The sequence below is a fragment of the Talpa occidentalis genome, unplaced genomic scaffold, assembly GCF_014898055.3.
Source record: "Talpa occidentalis isolate TD23 unplaced genomic scaffold, MPIMG_talOcc4v2.1 talOcc4.12, whole genome shotgun sequence".
NCBI lineage: Eukaryota > Metazoa > Chordata > Mammalia > Eulipotyphla > Talpidae > Talpa > Talpa occidentalis.
In genome coordinates, this window is record NW_023601212.1 from 92505885 (window position 1) to 92524903 (window position 19019).

The 19019-nt window shown below is 45.1% G+C and overlaps 2 protein-coding genes across 3 annotated transcripts in view; both read left to right on the forward strand.

Annotated features, from left to right (window-relative positions):
* TMC7 (transmembrane channel like 7) overlaps positions 1-4547 on the forward strand; it is a 43714-nt gene extending 39167 nt beyond the window's left edge. For both annotated transcript variants that reach the window (XM_037507536.2, XM_037507537.2), the window contains exons 14-16: positions 1254-1409; positions 2901-2979; positions 4373-4547. In XM_037507536.2, the coding sequence (XP_037363433.1) occupies positions 1254-1409; positions 2901-2979; positions 4373-4447 (310 nt within the window). In that variant the 3' untranslated portion in view covers positions 4448-4547. The remainder of the gene's footprint in view (positions 1-1253; positions 1410-2900; positions 2980-4372) is intronic.
* A 4536-nt stretch (positions 4548-9083) lies between these two features.
* Positions 9084-16105, forward strand: COQ7 (coenzyme Q7, hydroxylase). The gene is made up of 6 exons (XM_037507540.2): positions 9084-9227; positions 11427-11605; positions 12727-12841; positions 13558-13697; positions 14345-14413; positions 14840-16105. Exons 1-6 carry the CDS (start codon positions 9155-9157, stop codon positions 14915-14917), a joined length of 654 nt encoding a protein of 217 aa, XP_037363437.1. The 5' UTR covers positions 9084-9154; the 3' UTR covers positions 14918-16105.
* The last annotated feature ends 2914 nt before the right edge of the window (positions 16106-19019 follow it).

Consider the following 19019-nt stretch of genomic DNA (forward strand, 5'->3'; position numbering starts at 1 on the left):
TACCTCATCTCTTAGTGTCCTGCCTCTGCAAAGGTAGCTACTGTTAACATTTTCTTGTGAATTCTTCTAGAAATTCATTAAGATAAATACAGATTTTTTTAGAGTACAGCATAATGCTATAACCCTGTTTGGCCACTTATTTTTTCCTTGTCAGCATATACACAGCTCTTAACTCTCTGACAATATTTTTTTAGTTTTGATTTTTCTGTAAATGGCACAAAATTCAAAACGTATAAAAGAACGTGGAGAAAATTCATTTTCAATTCTGTTTTCCCACTGCTTCATTTCTGTCGGGGTGAGATAGTCGTTTCTTATCTATGTGTTCCTTTAGCATTCCATTGAGTGAATGAACTATAAATGTTCATCCATTTTCTTAAATAACATTTAGGCTGTTTCTAGAAATTTTCTTCTGTCCCTAAAATTAGGACTATAGTGACAAATCTTGTATACACAACTTTGATGTGAATGTAGCCAATTTTTTTTCAGGCTTTTATTAAAATGTTTCTATTGTAATTAAAAGTTTTTCCTCTTTTAATTTGAAAAAATTCAAATCTCTAGAAAAGGGAAAGAGATAACAGCAATAAAAATTCATGTGCCCTCCAACTGGCTGTCCCAGTTGTTAACATTTTGCTGGCTTGTCTTCTTTCTCCCTGGCCATACATTTGCATGTGGATGTGCTATTTAAATTAAGTTGTAGGTGCTGTGGCAATTCATCCATATGTACTTGAGCACACAGCACCTAGAAATAAGGACAGTCTCCCTTCCTATGTGGCCACAGTGATATTACATTTAAGAAAATAATGCTGTATTCCTGCCAATTTCAGATTTCTCCATTTGTCTTCAAATAGTCTTTACAGCTTTATTGTAAAGATGAGGATCTCAAGGTTTACCCATTGTTTCCAGTTATTATGTCTCCTTAATCTCTTCTGATCTTTACTTTTTCAAAGTGTTCACACGAGCTTCCTTACCTCTACATTAAGAGCCTGGAGAATCAAACACCTCACATTCTGGAATTGTCTGATTATTTTCTCATAGTATCATGTAACTTGCTCTTCTGTCCTAAATGTCCCATAAGCTGGGAGTCCATAGAGATTTGGTGAAACATCAGGGGAGGCGTTTCAGGAATATTCCAGAAGGCCCATGAGGTCAAGTGGTTCCTTGCTGGGTCCCATAGAGCATTGGGTGCAGGGAGGAGGGATGTCCAGCCAAGCCTCACACCTCGAGTGTCGCCCCCTGGGTCTGTGTCCCTGCAGCATCCCTTCCTCAAAAGCCTGTGGACCGTTCACCAACTTCAACACCACCTGGGAGGTCATTCCCCGCACGGTGAGCACGTTCCCCAGCTCGCTGCAGTCGCTGGTGTACAGCATCACGTCGGAAGCCTTTGCGGTGCCCTTCTTCATGATCATCTGGTGAGTGGCTTCCGGCTGGATCCTGTGTTTCCCGCTGACATGCATCAGCTCCCCTCCACTGGGCAGCTTTGTAGCCCGGCGCTCAACCACTGCGCCACCAGCGGAGGCCCTACTAGCTCCCCTCCACTGGGAAGTCAGGGGCCCCCTGCTACACTTGTACAGTTACTGAACCTCTCCAAGCCTCCTTATCCAGCTCCAAAGTGGACACCAGCATCATAGTCCTTGCAGGGGGTCCGCTGTTTCACAGAGCTCCCACCCGGAGGTCACTTAGCCCAATACCTTAGAAACGCCCAGGAAGCTTTGCCTGTTACTGCTCATTCGTCACTAAGTCACTTACTCTTTGGAAAAAGAACTGCTTACCGGGCAGAGGGAAGAACACCTGAATAGGGCATGCACTTGACCCCTGCTCTACCACTTAGATGCTCCGTGACCTTGGGTCATTCTGTAGTGTCTCTGAGCCTTAGTTTCCTCCCGTGTAAAGTGGGGGTAAAAATGGTACATACTTTGTAGGGCTGTGAGGAGGAAGAGTGATGATGCCTGTGACGTGCTCAGCAAGTGACAAGTGTTGTGTTGGGGAGAAGACAGTCTTTTCTACATGGTGGTTTCATTTCCAGAATCCAAGTGTGTGTGGCGTGCTCGCTATGTGCTAGGCATTGTCCTGGTGACAGGTGATACTCAGTACTCATGCATTCTGATTGCAAATGTACCTAGTCACTAAAATACTTGTGTAGTCCCAAAATCAGTACTTGGAGGGGTTTGCCTAGTCATTTGTGAACATGCAGAGTAGTGAAGCGTTTGAGTTCTCCAACCTACACTGTCTTTGTCTGGGTACTCAACAAAATGTCACAGAGCAGGTGGCTTGAAAAAAATAGACACTTCTTTTTTGAAGTTCCAGAAACTGGAAGGCCAAGGTCAGGTGCCAGTGTGGGTGGTGGGGGCCTCTTGTCTCCTCACAGAGCCAGGCACTAAGCCCCTTCCTCGGGGCTCCACCCGGTGACCTAACCAGTTCCAAGGGCCCCCTTCTCTTATATCATCACACTGGGGGCAGGATTTCAACATGGTGATTAGGAGGGGATGCAGACATTAGTGCCCAGCACACAGTCCCCAGTGGAGGCTGAGCGGCCCCGTCCTTGTTCTTGTTTGTCTCGTGTACTGTGAACAAGCGTTCTTCACCGTGATTGGTTAGAGCCACATTTCTGCCATTCTGTGCTTTTGGCTGGTGATTGACTTCGCTGTTGTCATGGCCCCCAGCGTAGCGCTGAGATGCTGGCAGGTGTTCCTGCAAGCAGGGGATGGGCTTCACGGAGAAAATGTGTCCCATGAGCTTCCTGCAGGCAAGAGTAACAGGTTTGGGCACCATTTGAATGAATTGACCAATACTATAAAAGAAGGTGCATTAAGCCAAAAGTAAAACTCTCCCAAGTAAACATATCGAGGTATTTTTCTAGTGGCCTTGAGACCCCCTAGTGACCTCTGCTCCTTGCATTGCAGCCTCATCATGTTCTACTTCATCGCCCTCGCCGGGGCCCACAAGCGCGTGGTGGTCCAGCTCCGAGAGCAGCTGTCCCTGGTGAGGAGGCACTGGCCCCAGGCTTGTAGCAAGGGACCTTTCCAGGACACCCAACAGAAAGTGGCACTTTTCCCAGGGAGGGGGTAGGAGGCTGTAGCTCCCCCCACTCCCTGACTGCCATCAGGCTGGGCCTCCTCCAGCGTCCTCCCTCCCTGACACATCTGTTCTTCACGTAGTGGACCCTTGCAGGACACAGGTGTAGGCTGTGCAGGTTCAAACTTCCATGCAAATTTTTTTCTACCTGCGAGCTCTGCTGTCATGGGTTCAACCAACTGAGGTGACTCCAGATGCCTGCATTTGAGCATTTGTGGGTTTGAGTCAAGGGGGAGGGGTCCTGAAGCCAATCTCCCGGGGGCACCAGGGGATGACTAGCTAAGTTGTGGGGAATCTGAAGTGACTGGATTTTTCTACTGCATCAGGACCAGCCCCCCTAACCCCCATGTTCAAGGGTCTGCTCTGCTGTATTGGGGCTGGGGGCACACTGGTGCAGGAAGGAGGCAGGATTGCTAAATGGTTAGGGACAAAAGGTAAGTTCCCAGAACAACAACTGTGAGGAAGATAATGTAAGTGAGGCAGTTCAAGTGATGAGGGGCCCCCACTACTATGCCGACATCTTGGGGATACTACAGTTGGGCTCCAGGCCACCCCAAGAAAGTGAGAGCAACTCACATAAATTCATTGGTTTCCCCAGGACCTGTAAGTGTCGTCTACACTACAAGGTGGCCTGTTAAGTGTGTGTAGCCTTATGTCTAAAAACAAATCAACATATAGCTCTTTATTAAAAAATACTTTATTGCTGTAAAATGCTAACCACTCTCTGAGCTGTTGGGAGATGGCACCAATAGGCTTGTTCCATGCAGGGTGACCCCCCAGCTCCAGATTGTGAACAACACAGTACCTGTGGAGAGCAGTAGACGGGGTCTGCCTGTGCATGGTGGCCGCGGAAGGCCTCCTGGGGGAACGGATGCTGCAGCGGACACTTGCACCATGAGAAGAGAGGTCGCTTTTACAGCTACGGTTCAGGAGGAGAAACCTTTTATTTGGTCAAAGTGCATGAGGAATGAGGTGTGGCTGAGGGGCAGGATGAGGCTGCAGGATCAGTCAGAGCATAGCCTTAGGGCTCTGGTAAGAAGTTTGGGTCTAATTCTGAGTGCTATGAAAAGCTACTCCAGTGTGTTAACTAGAAGCCAGATGTGCATCTTAAACATCTCATTGAATGCTTTGGGGTCAAGGAACAGAGAAGGAACAAGAGTGACAGGGGACAGTTTGGAGGCCATTACAGCGTTCCATGTTAGGGTCCTGATGGCTGAGGCTGACAGGCAATTCATTAGGTCGAAATAATGATGTTTCTTTCCAAATATTTTTTTATTTCTGGAACCTGTTTCTTTTTTAGGAAAGCCGGGACAAGCGTTACCTAATCCAGAAGCTGACGGAAGCCCAGAAGGACATGAGGAGCCGACTAGAATGACCTGAAGATGCTGCTGCCTATTGTTTACAAGCTGACCTAGGGGCCTGCTGAGCCCACCTGGGTTTTGAGCAGGAAATTTTAAATATATTTTTCTGGAGTTCAGGCTTTTCCTAAAAAGTGACTTTCTCCATGCAGCTGTGGTAGGCATGTTTACGAAACCCAGCCCTATTTAGGGCTTGAGTGACTTAGAAAAAAGTGGGTTCAAACTCAGCTATCCTGTATGTCAACAGCTCGGTGAGGACTCCACCCAAGAGTGAACTTAGGAAGCGTTTACAGCAATGGTTCAGGAAGAGAGACCTTTTATTTGGTCAAAGTGCATGTGGCTGACTGTCTTATATGCTGTGGTCACTGACCGGGCAGCTGAGCCCTTTCTTTTGAACTCAGTTCTAGAGGCTTCGACTGAGATGTGAGCCTCACACGCGTACTGACCCATATGAATGGTTCTATAGACTTAAAATGATACTAGCTTTTTCATGTGAGGAGAAATTCTTGAATCCTGGTGTTTGAAACAGCTGGTAGGGACTTGGAGAACAGGGCTACGGAATTTCAGCTCCACGGTAGCACTCTGAGGAGACAGAAGCCCATTCGTGCCCTGTGCAGGAGCTGTCCCTGCATGCCCTGGATGAAGCTTGGGAGGATGGTGGCCTTATGTCCTTAGCTTTCTGGGCATCAGGCTGCAGCCTTATTTTTCAGGGGAAGCTGATTCAAAGGGCCTGGAAATGCACAGCTGTCAGCTTCCTCGTCCTGAGGTCTGAGCATTGACATAAGGCCAGTGTCAAAATTAAAGTGGAAATTATCTCAGTCTCCCAAATACAATATCCCTCCTGCATGAGGGCTTCATTTCCGGGAGACATTCCACATTTCAGAGGCAGACCGCAAGGTGTCTGAGCTGTGGGTTTTTGTACAGAAATGTTTGGGGGTGCAGGTTGCAGGCCCAGCCTAGGTTGGGCAAGTGCACCAAGTCAGCCTGAACGCTCCTTTCCTGCATGCACAGATCCATATTAAGGGCTGGTGTGTGTTTCTTTGTTCTTAAAATTTTTTTAACTGCACGTGCCTTTATTTTATAAAACATGCAGGGTGTCTTCAGACTTCCGTTATGGTTAAAACGGTATGCAGTAAATACCTCATCCTAAGCTTACCCCAAATTGATAGCTCTGAACCTTTAATATAAGCCTAACATCATTTGCTGTAATCAGTTATTTCATCATCTCAAGAATCTGTTTCAAAGTACTGTATAGTTTGGTAACAGACCAGTTTCTCTCTACTGTCTCTAAAATGTTCCTGGATTGTAGCTTGAAAGTTGAATGCAGATTTTAGAAAGCTCCCCACCCCACCCGTACTCCCCCATTACTTGAAAATGAGAGCAATGCTCGCTTTCCAGCACTAACACCTTTCTGTATGTTTGTCCTCTGCCAGGCCATTTTCTTGCTCTTCCACAAAGTTAACATGGGATATTTTTGTACTTGCAAGACTAAGGAGTTTTTTTAAGCTTTCCCTGGCTTGTTATGATTTATGAGCTTCTTGGTCTAATAATTAGTGCCACGGAATTTTGAGTAACTAATAGCTCATACCATAGTCACTGTAAAAAGTAAGTTCCAATTTTTCCACTTAGTACCTTTATATAAAATGTTCCTGCCTTTACGATGTCTGAGGTTTTCTGTGTGTGTGTGTATGACAGATAGAAAATAAATTTCCTTTCCCTGTTATAAAACTGATACTGTACTAACATGTTAGTTTTAGTTAAATGCTGCTACTTTGTGTACCTCTTATTTGAATGTTTGTATGTATTTTGATAACTTCAGGAAATATCTGCATAATTGTTAAAATGCAGCTCTAGCGAAAGTGCATTAAAACTACTGATTAAACAGTATCTTGAAGGTTTTAAAATGTGATGGTGTACATTTGAATTTCATGGAGGTTTCTTATCAGCGATCAAGTGATCATGGAACTCTCAATTTTGTCAAGTTACTCTGCCTTTTCCTAGAATCACAGAGAAGAAAAGCAGTAATGCAATCAGCACATGAGGGCTTTTACGATTCCTTAGCTCTGTTGAAGCCAAGGAGGGATAGATACATATTTTAAACTTAAAAGACAAAATTATTTCAAGCACTCCCCACCTCATGCTGCCTAGAGGGAACCACTGTTAATGATGTTGATTTTATGCTCCCAGAAAATTATAATATATTCAGGCAGATGATATATTTGTGGCTGTACGTGGGAAATATATATTTTTGAGCTTCTCCATTTTTCTCCTTAATATCTTGAAGATCTTTCCATATAAGTAGCCACCTCATTCTTTTTAATGGCTACATTCCATTCCACTGTGAATACAGACTTCCATAAACTCAGGCAGGATATTTAGCTTGTTTGTAGGATACCACCTCACCCCCCTTAAAAACACTGAAAGCTGGAATTTTCAAGTCTGAAAGCATTTCTCTCTTTCTCTGATCTGTCTCCATGTTGCTCCAGGGTCTAGTTCTTTATTAAGGCTGCCTTGCAAATCCTTGCAATCACAAAATATTCTCATCTCAGCAAAGAGAAAAATCCGGTTAGGTAAGTTTTTAGTTTGCATGAACTCTTAAGATGACAAAGTAAATTCTTGCAGCTACATATCTCATTACAGCTACCTACTTATGTAAGTATTAGAAACAAAAGGAATTAATCTTATCACAGTGGCACTGCAGGGCCTGATCCCTGAGAAGAGAGAACTTCTGAATGTACCTTTGTATACACATGTATATATATACCTTTATACCCATATATATAAGTATATATATACCTTTATACATAAACACACACATTATATGTGTGTAGGTACACCATACATATATATATATATATATATATATATATATATATATATGGCTGAATTAGCAAATTCCATTGGTAGATTTCTTTTCCAGTGCATGAGATATGCTTGGGACATGGGGTGGACTTGTTCCTTACTTGTGTTTTTTGCAAATGTCTTCACCTTTCTGAGATAAAGTTCCTTTATGTTTACCATGGAGAAAAAAAAATACAAATCACTTTTATTTTTGAGAACTGAATTCAGAAATAAGATGTTTTCTCTTGACATTTTGTTTTCTCATAAAAATTTTTTAAATGTAGGGACTGTTGAAAGCTACATAGGGAAGAGTAAAAGTTACTTAAAAGCAGTTTATGACATCCACTGTTAAGCTTGACAAAATTCCTTTTAAGATAGAAAGTACTAAGGGAGATGAGGATGGGAAGAAGGGAAAGAAAAACTATTTGGTAGTCACATTTCTCTTACTACGCTTTCTCATGTTATAGAAAGTCCTTTATGAACATTTCATAATGTTCATTACATTACAGATGATCATACAGATAACTTTTTTTCAATATTCTTGCTCCTTAACATTTTGTTTCTAAATTTTCCTGATAATAAATGACTAGGGTATCCATAAATCTGTCAACTTTTTTCTTTTTAGGAACAGAGATTTGTAAGTGGGGTTAAGACAGATTTAAGATATTTTAAAGCTTTTGAGAGCCAGATACACCCTCTCAGTAGCTTTACATGAGAATGTTAGACATCACTAAGTATGTGGGTTTAAAAAGCTATATAATAGTTCATAATATTAAAGTATTGCAGTGTGTTAAAGGAATTTGAAAACAACTAGTAACTTCAATTATTTTTACAATTTCAATTATTTTTACAATACATATGTGTATATATACATTCTGTATCTATCTATAAAGACACACATACACCAAGAATGTAAAGTAGGAAATGAAAACTTTCTTACAATCCCAATCCACTAAAGTTAACCAATATTAAACATTCTGTTACATATCCAGATACACATCTTTGATTTTTTGACCTCTTATACACACATTCAAAAAAATTTCTGCTGGATAGGTCCCTAGAAGTAGGATTGCTGTATCAGTGGATAGGCATCTTTTTTAAAGTGTCCAGTTATTTTCTTAAAACATTATGAACAAAAAGTTACTAGGTTCACAGCAAAATTGGGAGGAAGGTAGAGATTCTTACATACTCCCTCTTCTCACGCATTTAGAGCCTCCATTATCATATTCCCCAGAGAAGAACATTTGTTAAAAGTGATTCTCAATATTCACACCTCGGGTATGCGCTTTTGAAATATGGCATACATTTCTAAATCATCCTCCCTACCCAAAAAAATCAAGTTGCCCCAACATAGATGTACATCAACAGTGTATTTTGAAAAGTGTCCTAGAAAAATCTAAAAATAGAGAAAAGTGAGACATTACAGTTTGTCAGTCTCACTAGAGATACACTATCGACGATGTGGAGAATTTAATTTCAGCAATTCCTACTGTGCTAAAGTGGTTGACGGAAACAAAAACCCCTTTCCATGTTGGCAAAGCAGAATATACGATGGCTGTGCCAATAATGAAGTCCGTCACGGTCCTCCACCCTAAGAATTTGGGTGAGAAACCTTAACCCTTGAACCACTTAGCTTTCTCATTTCCATGGCAACCCAAGGCCCTCTCCTAGCGTCAGCTTCCTGAATGATTGCTATTGATCGTATCCAATAGAATCTCACCATTTGCCGCTTCCAACCAATAGAATGGAGGCGGGGGCCTAGGGGCGTTCCCACCGGTACAAGGGCGGGCAGTAGCGTCCTTACGTGCGTGCGTCATCAGTCTGTGCCAAGAGTACTTTTGGCCCAGTTCGCTCACGGGAGCGATTTCTCGCTAGCCGCGGCCATGAGCGGGGCCAGGGCTGGGGCGGCTCGTTCCCTGTGGCGGCTGCGCCCGGGCGCCCGGTGGCCCCTCTCAGGTAACGGAGAAGCGCGGCCACGGCCTCGCGCTGGGCGGGCGAGCCAGGGCATTCTCCCAGGCTTGGGCGGAGAGGTCGCGGGCCGACGTTTTACGTCACAAAAATGCGACGGGGCAATTACTGCAAGACGAGGAGGGGGCGCTGGCGGGCCGGGCTGGAGGGGGTGTGGGGGCGTGAGGTCGGCGTGGGCGCCGGGGGCGTGGCTGTCGCACCTGTGCCCTGACGTCCCTGCAGGTGTGGTGGGCGTTCCAGGCCCAGGGCTCTAGGCGACCTTGAAAGTTCAGTGTCCATCGTAGCCTTCGCTCAGGGCTTCCAGTCAGCAGCGTCCGTTCATCCCGAAGCTTGTCAGAAATGCAGATTCTTAGGTTCCCCCACTCGACCGACTGTACTGGTCGCCCTTTCTGTATATTAACAATTCCCTCCAGCGATCTGTACGCCCTATAAAGTTTGAGAGGCACCGGCGGTGGGGAAGGAGCGGGAGCATGGAATGCAGAGGAGGGAGAGTTGGATTTGAATCCAGGCTCCACATTTCGTCAGAGTTCCCTCAGAAAATTGCGAAGTCCTTTACTCATGCTGTTATAGGGCAGCCCCGATACTAAACGGGTTGCGTGACTGTGGGTCCTCACCCGCGCGCTTAATAGGACTTATCAATGCTCTACTGCAGGCACACACGAAAGGTTAATAAAAGGTTTATTTACAAGGGAAGGGCAAATGAGGAAATGTACAGCTCAGGGAGAAAAGTGGGAGACAAAGGTTTAAATGCGTCCTACCCGATCCGCCGATCTGGAATCCCAAATGGCACTCTGAGAGCTGGCCGAGAGCCAGGAGCTGTGAAGCCAGGAGGCCAGCAAGTGAGCCCCCCAAGGCCCACGTGTCTGGTTTTTATACCAACCCTGGCTGCTTAACTCCACCCTCAGGTCCCAGCCACCTTCCCCTTGGTGGTGACGGGATTTGTCTTTCCCAATGTCCTAATGGCTTTGGTCTGGAGTGGGGGTGGAGTCCACAAAGCCTGCATGGAATTAGCTCAGGACATCCTTTCCCCCCTAACAGTACTTACTTGGCTATCACCGCCAGGATTTTTGCCTGTACCAATGCTAGTTGTACTTTTGATTATTAAAAAGTTTTTTTTTCTATAACTGTGTCCCATATTAAAATGAAATAATTCCATTGAAATTAAATCTTTGTAGTATAGGGATATAGCACCACCTACCCCAGAGGGAGTAATCATGAAAAATAAGCAGAAAACCAAAAGTTGTTCAATTATTTTAGATGCTATTGCCCACCAAGGCTTGAATCCAAGACTGTCTTTCTGGGGAAAAGGGATATTAAGAAGTATTAGGAAAATGAGTTTTTCCACATGGTTTCTCAGTGTTGAAGTTAACCTAAGTAGAAAAAAATTATCCATAAAAGACATGCTCATCAGACATAAGAACTCTGAAACACATCTCAAGATAATACCAGTAAAGGTCAGAGTTCACGTTATAAACTAAATTGCCTCTTCTGTTTTCATCTCCAAATATGTGAAATGGAAGGATAACACGTGATGTACCTAAAAACTTTGCAAAAACCCTTTTCTTAGGGAAGAATACTTTGGAAATACCCTAATGCATGGCTCAAAATATAAGCAAGGTGTTAGGAGATTTTTCTTAAAGTCTAAGTCTGGTCAGTCCTGAAGAATTTACATTTTGAAGGCAAGAGGCATTCAGTTGAATTTGTTATGTATCATAATGAGATAAAACCTATCCTCAAAATAAGGTGTTTTAGGAGAATTTGTGGTTTCCAGCTTTGACTGCAAAGACATTTCATTTAGCATTTTTAAAAGATACCAGTGCAGGGTCCTGACTTCCAGAGATCTGCTGGGAAAGAGCATCTGTGGCTTTGAATGCTCCCTAGGGGGTTCACTGGATTGGGAGGGGTGGGTGATCTGGAGCATCATGCCCCTTTAGCTACCTTGTTAGCTTACTAAGAAGAAGTCTCGGGATTTCAAGGCCACATTTCAAGTAGCGTCAGAAATCCAAATCTTTAAATAAAATCTTCTCTGACTTAAGTGTTGGTAAGTAATGCACTTTTAAAAAAAAAGATAATGTTTAGTAATGTGCGTAGAATACACCTGTGGGCCTATCTCACCTACAGGGAACTCCTTTGTGACATTTGGCCTAATGTACTGAGAGTAATAAAGAATAAATACTTGCTTTGCAGCTCATGGAGGAAGAATCAGTGTCAGATTGTGTAGTTCACGAATGACCTTAGACAGTATCAATCGAGCAACTGTGGATCGAATAATCCGGGTGGATCATGCAGGTGAATATGGAGCAAACCGCATCTATGCCGGGCAGATGGCCGTCCTGGGTCGGACCAGTGTCGGGCCGGTCATTCAGGTGGGTTCTTATTCCTCTCTCAGCCTGAGCTACCAAGCCTGGGAGTGTGGGTCTGGTGGTGGGGGGTTGGGTAGAAATGCTCCAGACTTGCCAGTAATGAATCACATCAGGTTATGCATTTTAAAGGGGGTTGCTGTTGCCCCAAGAGAGCACAAGTTAGTTACTAGGGTTGGGGAGTGACAAGCATGTTTTTCTTTTTGATGTATGAAGCACAGCTAGAGCATGTAGCACACAAACAAATCTGTAGATTTAAATTTCACAGTAGGTTTGAGAGTAGCTGCATTAGTTGAAAACGCCAGTTGCTGAGATATTTAATCATATTTAATCCTTCACTGGGGGCACAGGGAGGTCCTGGGCTTTGTAGTCACACACACCTGGGTTCACATTATGGCTCGCACCCACCTGTGCAACCTGGGGTGGCCCCATGGCCTCTCTGGGTCTCTGTTTCCAAGCCACAAGGTGGGCTGCTAATCCCACCTCAGAGCTGTGCGTGAGGAGCCTGCTGCTGTGGAACACTTGACCCCTGCCTGCCTGTAACTGACACTTGGCACGAGTTGAACTACCTGCTCTGAGTCCTTGGATTAGTCCTTAACCTCTCTGTGCCTCACTCTCTTCATCTGAATAAGAATGATAGCAGTTGTCCTTCAGGAAGCAGTTGTGCAGATTAAGTGAGATGCCTGCGTGAAGCTGTCTCACAGTGCCTGGCACTGAGCAAGTGCCGTGTGTTAGCTGTTATTCCTGTTCTGCCTTTCCCATTGATGGAAGTGACACCCGCCCCCCGCCCCCCCCCCCGCATCGCGCTAGCAGTCCGCAAGACAGGACAGCAAGATGCTGCCCTCCTAGTTTGAAATGGGGTGGATGTGGCATTTCTTGCGGTTGGGCCCCGCCCCTCACTAGGGATGCCCTTCTCTTGCTTTGCGGACACGCTCTTTGTCTCCAGAGTCTTTTTCAGTCAGATGTTTTGCTCATTTGCTATGATGACTTGAGAGGAATGGGGGAAATAGCGTCATTTTCTCCATTTCCATTTTGCTTCTTCACCCTACATGATGGGCATGTGGCCTGGTGTGTATGTAGCACGCCCCCTTTTATAGCTTGCATGTCATTATTTGTGTTTCTTATAGAAAATGTGGGATCAAGAAAAGGACCATTTGAAAAAGTTCAGTGACTTGATGGTCGCGTTCCGGGTCCGGCCGACAATCCTGATGCCCTTTTGGAACGTCGCGGGGTTTGCTCTGGGTCCGTGTCCGTCCGCAGGAGCTGTGTGAGCTTAGGGAGCAGGGAGGGTGGAATCACTAGAGCCCACTTCCCCAATTCTTGCTGTGACCTCTTTAATAATTTTCTGAAGTTAAGTGGACTGAGTTTTCTTTTTTGCCTAAATTTAAAGTGAGAGTCTCAGAATCAGAACTTTCATAAAAGGAAGGTAAAGTAAGCATAAGCACGACAGAAGAAAAGGCTGGAGTCACTCAGCTGTAGCCAGCGGATGCGCTCTGACAGAGGTGCTCAGCTGAGGTCTGCTCACTGTTAAAAGGGAGAAGAGTAAATGATCTAGAAGAATCAAAGACATACCCCAAATGAAGACTTTCTCCTTGCCATAGTCAGGAGTTTAGAAAGAGGCTTGAAGAGAGAACAGCTTCCTTACCTTGTGATTCAAGGTTTGACACTGTGACCTGGTACCCCCTAACATGGTGGTCTTCAACCGGGGTGAGTTTGCCCCTGAGGGCACTTGGCAATATCTAGAAAAGTCATTCTGGTTGTCACACTAGGGACTGATGCTACTAGCCTCTAGTGGGTGGAGGCCAGGGGTGCCATTTAGTATCCCCCAGGAGGGCCCAGCAAGGGGCTGACCAGCCCCAAGGTCCATAGTGCCGAAGCTGACCAGCCCAGCCCTACCACCACCTCCCATGCCAGTGTGTCCACCCCAGCCTTTACTGCTCTGGACTTGCCAATTCCAGGCGCGGGAACTGCCCTTCTTGGGAAGGAGGGCGCCATGGCCTGCACTGTGGCTGTGGAAGAGTCCATAGCGCGTCACTATAACAACCAGATCAGGACGCTGATGGAGGAGGATCCTGAGAAATACCAGGAGCTGCTTCAGGTATTTGTGCTCTGGAAAAAGACCCTTCCGGGGGAAAGGGCAGATCTGTGAGTAGGAAGAAGAAAACAGGCAGAGTATTAAGGAATGACGGGGCCTTAGAAGTCCAGTCAGTGCCTCATTTTAAAGCAAATAGCTGAGGAGCAGAGAGCTGGGCCATGCGCTCTGGATAGACTAGAACCCGTGGCTCCGGAACCCAGACCGCTGTTTCTCCACTTCTGGATCATTGGTGGATTCTGAGCATTAAATGCTGTGTACACGAGCCCTTTGGATTAATAATAAAGAATTAAATAATTGAATTTTAATAATTAAAGATAGCCTAAGCTATCTTTGCAAATAAGGCAGCTGAACCTGGGGCTGGGAAACCACGGCCTGTGGCCAAGCTCCAGTTTCTGTACATACAGCATCTTAGGAACTCAGCCACGCTCTCCGTGTCCACGTCCGGGCCTGCTGTCCCTGCCTTGGCGGAGCTGGGTAGTCATACCAGAGACCAGACAACCCACAAAGCTTAAAATCGTGACTGTGCCCACTTTGGGGGAAAGTGTGCTTCCCTGCTGTTAGATGAGATGGGAGCCCTTCGCCTCCCGAATCAGGTTGTGCAGCAGAAGACGGGACCACTGACGTGCTTCAATTCCTTTTTGTCTGTCCAGGTGATAAAGAAATTTCGGGACGAAGAGCTCGAGCACCATGACATAGGCCTCGAGCACGACGCAGAGCTGGTAGGGCCTGCTGGCACTGTGCGCTTGTAGTGCTTGGGGTGCCTTATTGGGAAGGCTGAGGAGGTGGGAAGGTTTCTGTTCCCAGAAAAATAGAAATTGCAGAGAGACCCCAAAGGAAGCAAACCAACACGCTGCTTTGACCAAAAGTGAGCAAACACATTGCTCCTGATCCGTCCCTCTTTAGTGCTTCCTTCCTGCCCCTGTGCCTCCAGGGAGAACCCAGATGAGTGGGAGCTGTGGCTGAGGCTGAGGAGGGGCACTGAAGTCTTTTGAATAGGTCTTTTTCCAGATGAAAAGAAGTTGTTTCTCAGATCTTATCTGGAGAACCGCCCCCCCCACCCCTGCCGTGCAGACCAGCCTCTGACAGCCACCAAGTGTGGCCACGTGACACGTCTCCTGTTGGCTGACTGTTGCCGTTCTCAACAGGCGCCGGCATATGCTGCTTTGAAGAGAGTCATCCAGGCTGGATGCAGTGCAGCGATCTATCTGTCGGAGAGGTTCTAAAGTCTGGCCAGTGACAGTGGCAGAAAAGGAACTGTACAGTTACTCTTACATGAATTTTGTTAATAAACTGAGGGGGTTTTCATGAATAGAACTGTCCATCGTTGGTTTTTCTCTGTGCTGTCTTAATGCCATAGGCGGACAATTTATCAGGAATGTCCAAACTGCAGCAAACAAAGTTGTCCTTGTTTGGTCCAGAGTTAATTTTTCCTGGAACATGAAGCATTAAAGTAACAGGAATCTTGAAGAGAAAAAAATTTTTTCTGAGTTTACTGGTAATGAAAGATCATTTTAAACCCAAGGGTGTTGACTGACCGAGCAGGACTATCAGGTGGACCCGGGCCAGGAGCTGTGGAGCATCTCATTGTGTCCACTTTGTACTGGAGGGTGGTGTAGTCCCCTCACAAGACAGACGTTGTGGATTCTTCGCAGCATTGAATTATAATCTTTTTTTGGGTGTGTTGCCAAAGAATGAACCAAAACTCACTATAGTTTTCATACTTTGTAGAAATCTTACGTGATTTACACAGTTTTAAATGATTTGTGAGAATCTGAGACCCGTGGTTCTGCTCTCTGGCTACACACTGGAATGTGCTGTGGAGCTTTATAAAATTGTTCAGATTGCAGACCCAGGGCTCCCGGGTATGAGTCAGGCTGGGCACCCCGGCTAGAGTGGAAGCCTTTTGTGAAACCACGTCGTCCAGTTTTTGCCTCTTCCCTGGCCTCACGACCACGCGTGACTAACCAGGGTCCAGTTTTAAAGGACAGGGGTCACGGGGTTAGTGTGGATTCATCCTCTCCAACCTCTCTTTCCCTGAACCAAGGGCGAATTTCATTTTATTTAATCAAGTGAATCAGCCTTCTGATCACTGCAATAAATTCAATGTGGGAGAGAAAGGTTAAAGACAGCTTGAGATTTCAAGCCCTTTTATGCTGGGTCACGAACAGCAGACTGCAGTACCGCTCAGTTGGCAACCACAGAAAAGGCAAGTTCCAAGGCAGTTATTGTGTCACATTCTTTTTAACTGTGCATTTTATGTCTTTTTTATAGACTGTTTATTGAGGCAAAACACCTTTTCTGTTTTCTGGCACACACTAGGTGCCATTGAAAGGAGGGGAGAAAAGGAAAAAGAAACAGGAGAGAGCGGAAGAGGCAGATGTTCCTAAAGCCCTGCAGAAACATGGGGGGAAGGGCTCTGGGCTGGGCTGGGCTCCCTCCTCCGGACCCTCAAAGCTGATCTCAGTCCTCTGGGTCTCAGTGCTGGATCCCAGCAGTGGCCCTCGGTCCTTATCTATCACCTTCTCTTTAGTGGCTCATCCGGCCTCTGGCAGATTCCTTCTCCTCTGAATCTCCAACTTCTTGTCTGACCCCCCAACTTCTTGTCTGACCCCTGCACTTGGAACTCAGAGAATCTTAAGTTCCACTTGCCTCAGGCTGAACTCTCCCCACAACCTCCTTGGTCTTCCCCATTGCTGTTCATAGCCGCTCCATCCTTCTGTTCCTCAGGATGAAATCTCTGGAGTCACCTTTGACACTTGCCTCTGTCACACCCCCGACCTGTTGAGCAGGTCATCCTGCACGCTCGCCCACATGCTTTCCATTGCCTCACCTGCTGCCGCCCAGGCCCAGCCACCCTCATCGCTCACCTGGATTATTTCAGAAGACTGTTCTTCCTGCCTTTCTCTTGTCCTCCAATGGTCCCTTCTCAACCTGACAGCACACGCTGTTACTGCTCAGCTCAGAACCCCCCAGTAGCTTTTCCCATTTCCCTCAGAAAAAAAGTCCCTAAGATGGTTCAAAGACCATGTGTGATCTGGTCCTCTATGACCCCCTTCCCCCTTCCTCATGCTGCTCCAGTGACACAGGCCTCCTTGCTGTTCCTGCCTCATCTTTGCAGTGGCTGATCCCTCTGCCTGGATTGCTTTCCCCCGATACCCACACATTCAGATTCCTGCCAACAACCAGGTTTTTGCTCAAATGTCACCTTTCAAGCAGACCCACCCTGACCACTTTTTGTAAAATTGCAGCCCCACATACCACATGGCTCACCCCCTTGCTGTGCTCTGCCCTGCTCCTCTACCCCCAATTATTGCCTTCTAGCATTTATATAATATACTTACTGGTTATGATTCTTGTCTTTGTCCCTGCAAGAGTTCAAGTTCTATAGGACTTAAACTTTTCTTTAATTCCTGACACACATTAGGTGCTCATTAAATAGTTTTTGATGGGGTTGAATAAAGAAATCACTTTGCCTTGTTGGATATCATTTTCACATAATTAATTCAAGATTATGTCTGTGTATGTGTCTCAGCAAAATTCAGTGGAGGTTCATTGAAAATCTGTATCCATGAAGACTGGGTCCCTAGACCCCTGGTCTGCACAAATTGTTTTGCTACAAAACTCAAAAGTCTTCCAGCCAGAAAGAAAGGGGGAAAAAGCTACTAGAAAATCAAAGACATGGCATTCTCTATTCTTGCTGATCATTAAGGAAAAATACAGGCTGGATATCCACATGCAAAAGAATGAGTTTGGACCCCTCCCAGCAAATACCAACATTAATTAAAAATGGACTAAAAATTAAATAGTAATGCCTAAAACTCTAAAGCCCCTAGAAAAAATACAAGGTTAAATCTGTGTAGCTGTGGGTTAGGCAACCCTAGATAAGATATATAAGCTATAATACCATATCTGTTGCTTGTTGCACAAGCCACAAAAGAAAATAAATAAATTGAGCTTCATCAAGATAAAAACATTTGCATCTCAAAGAAAGTGGAAAGATAACCCACAGAATGGGAGAAGGAACTTGCAAATCACATAAGAGACACCTATCTAAAAAATATAAGGAATTCTTACAACTCAACAATATAAATAGCCCAGCCTGGTTAAAAATCGGCAATGGAATTGCCAGGTATTTCTCCAGAGACCTACACATGGTCGATAAGCTTTTGATGAGATGGTCAGCATTATTAATGGTTAGAGAAGACCACGATGAGATATCACTTTCTACCCACAAGGCACTAGAAAGTAGTGAAAAAGATGGAAAAGGGTTGGTGAGGACATGGAGAAATTGGAACTCTCGTCCACTGCTTGGCACTGTAAAATGGTACAGCCCCTTGGGAAAACAGTCTGGCAGTTTCCACAAGATACAGTAAGTAACTCCTCCGTATAAACCCCAAATAAATACTTGTATGTGACTGTTCAACATGAGTCATATTAATCCTGAAATGGAAACAATCCCATCATCCATCAGCTGATGAATGGATACCATGTGGTACATCCAAACAATGGAATATTATTCAGCCATAAAAAATGAATGAAGCGTCAATACCTTCTAGGACATGGATGAGCCTTAAAGACATGATGCTTGGGAACAGGGTTTCTCAATGGGAATGAAAGCAGCCCTGCAGATGGGTGGTGTGAACCCACTTACTGCCACAGAACGGCACACATGGACATGGTCAGGATGTTAAATATGTTTTGGCCACAATAATAAATAGTGTAAACGTGCTAAGTGAAAAAACCCAGGTGCGAAAGGCCATATATTGTAGAATTCCATTTATAGGAAATGTCCATAACAGCTAGACCATAGAGACAGAAAATAGACTGACAGTGACCTGCAAGGGGTGGGGAGAATGAGGAGTAGCCACTAATGGATATGGCGTTTCTTTTGGAGGTGATGAATGTTCTAGAATTTGATGGGTGATGATGGTCAGGCAACATTGTGAATGTGCTAAAACCCACCGAATCGTACACCTTAAATGGTGAATTATATGTGAATCATAGCAATTTAAAAATGCAGGGCCTATAATTTTAGTCTGTATTTGAAAGCAGATTTTGATTCAGGCCATTGAATAGGGAATAGATTTTTCCAACCTTCCAGTCTTCGAACAGGTCCTGCAAGTAGAAACCTTGCTCTTCTGAGATGCTGGCGCTGTTTCTGGCTTCCGTTCGCTGCTCGCTGTGGTCGGGAGTCTTAGTCATGTTAGGGCACTCTGCACACTCCTGTGAACAGCTGACTTTTGCTGCTGTTTGTTTAGCATCCCCTTCAGAGTCGATGGCTGATGGGTTATGCCTCTGAGAGCTTCTAGAACAAGACGAGAGACT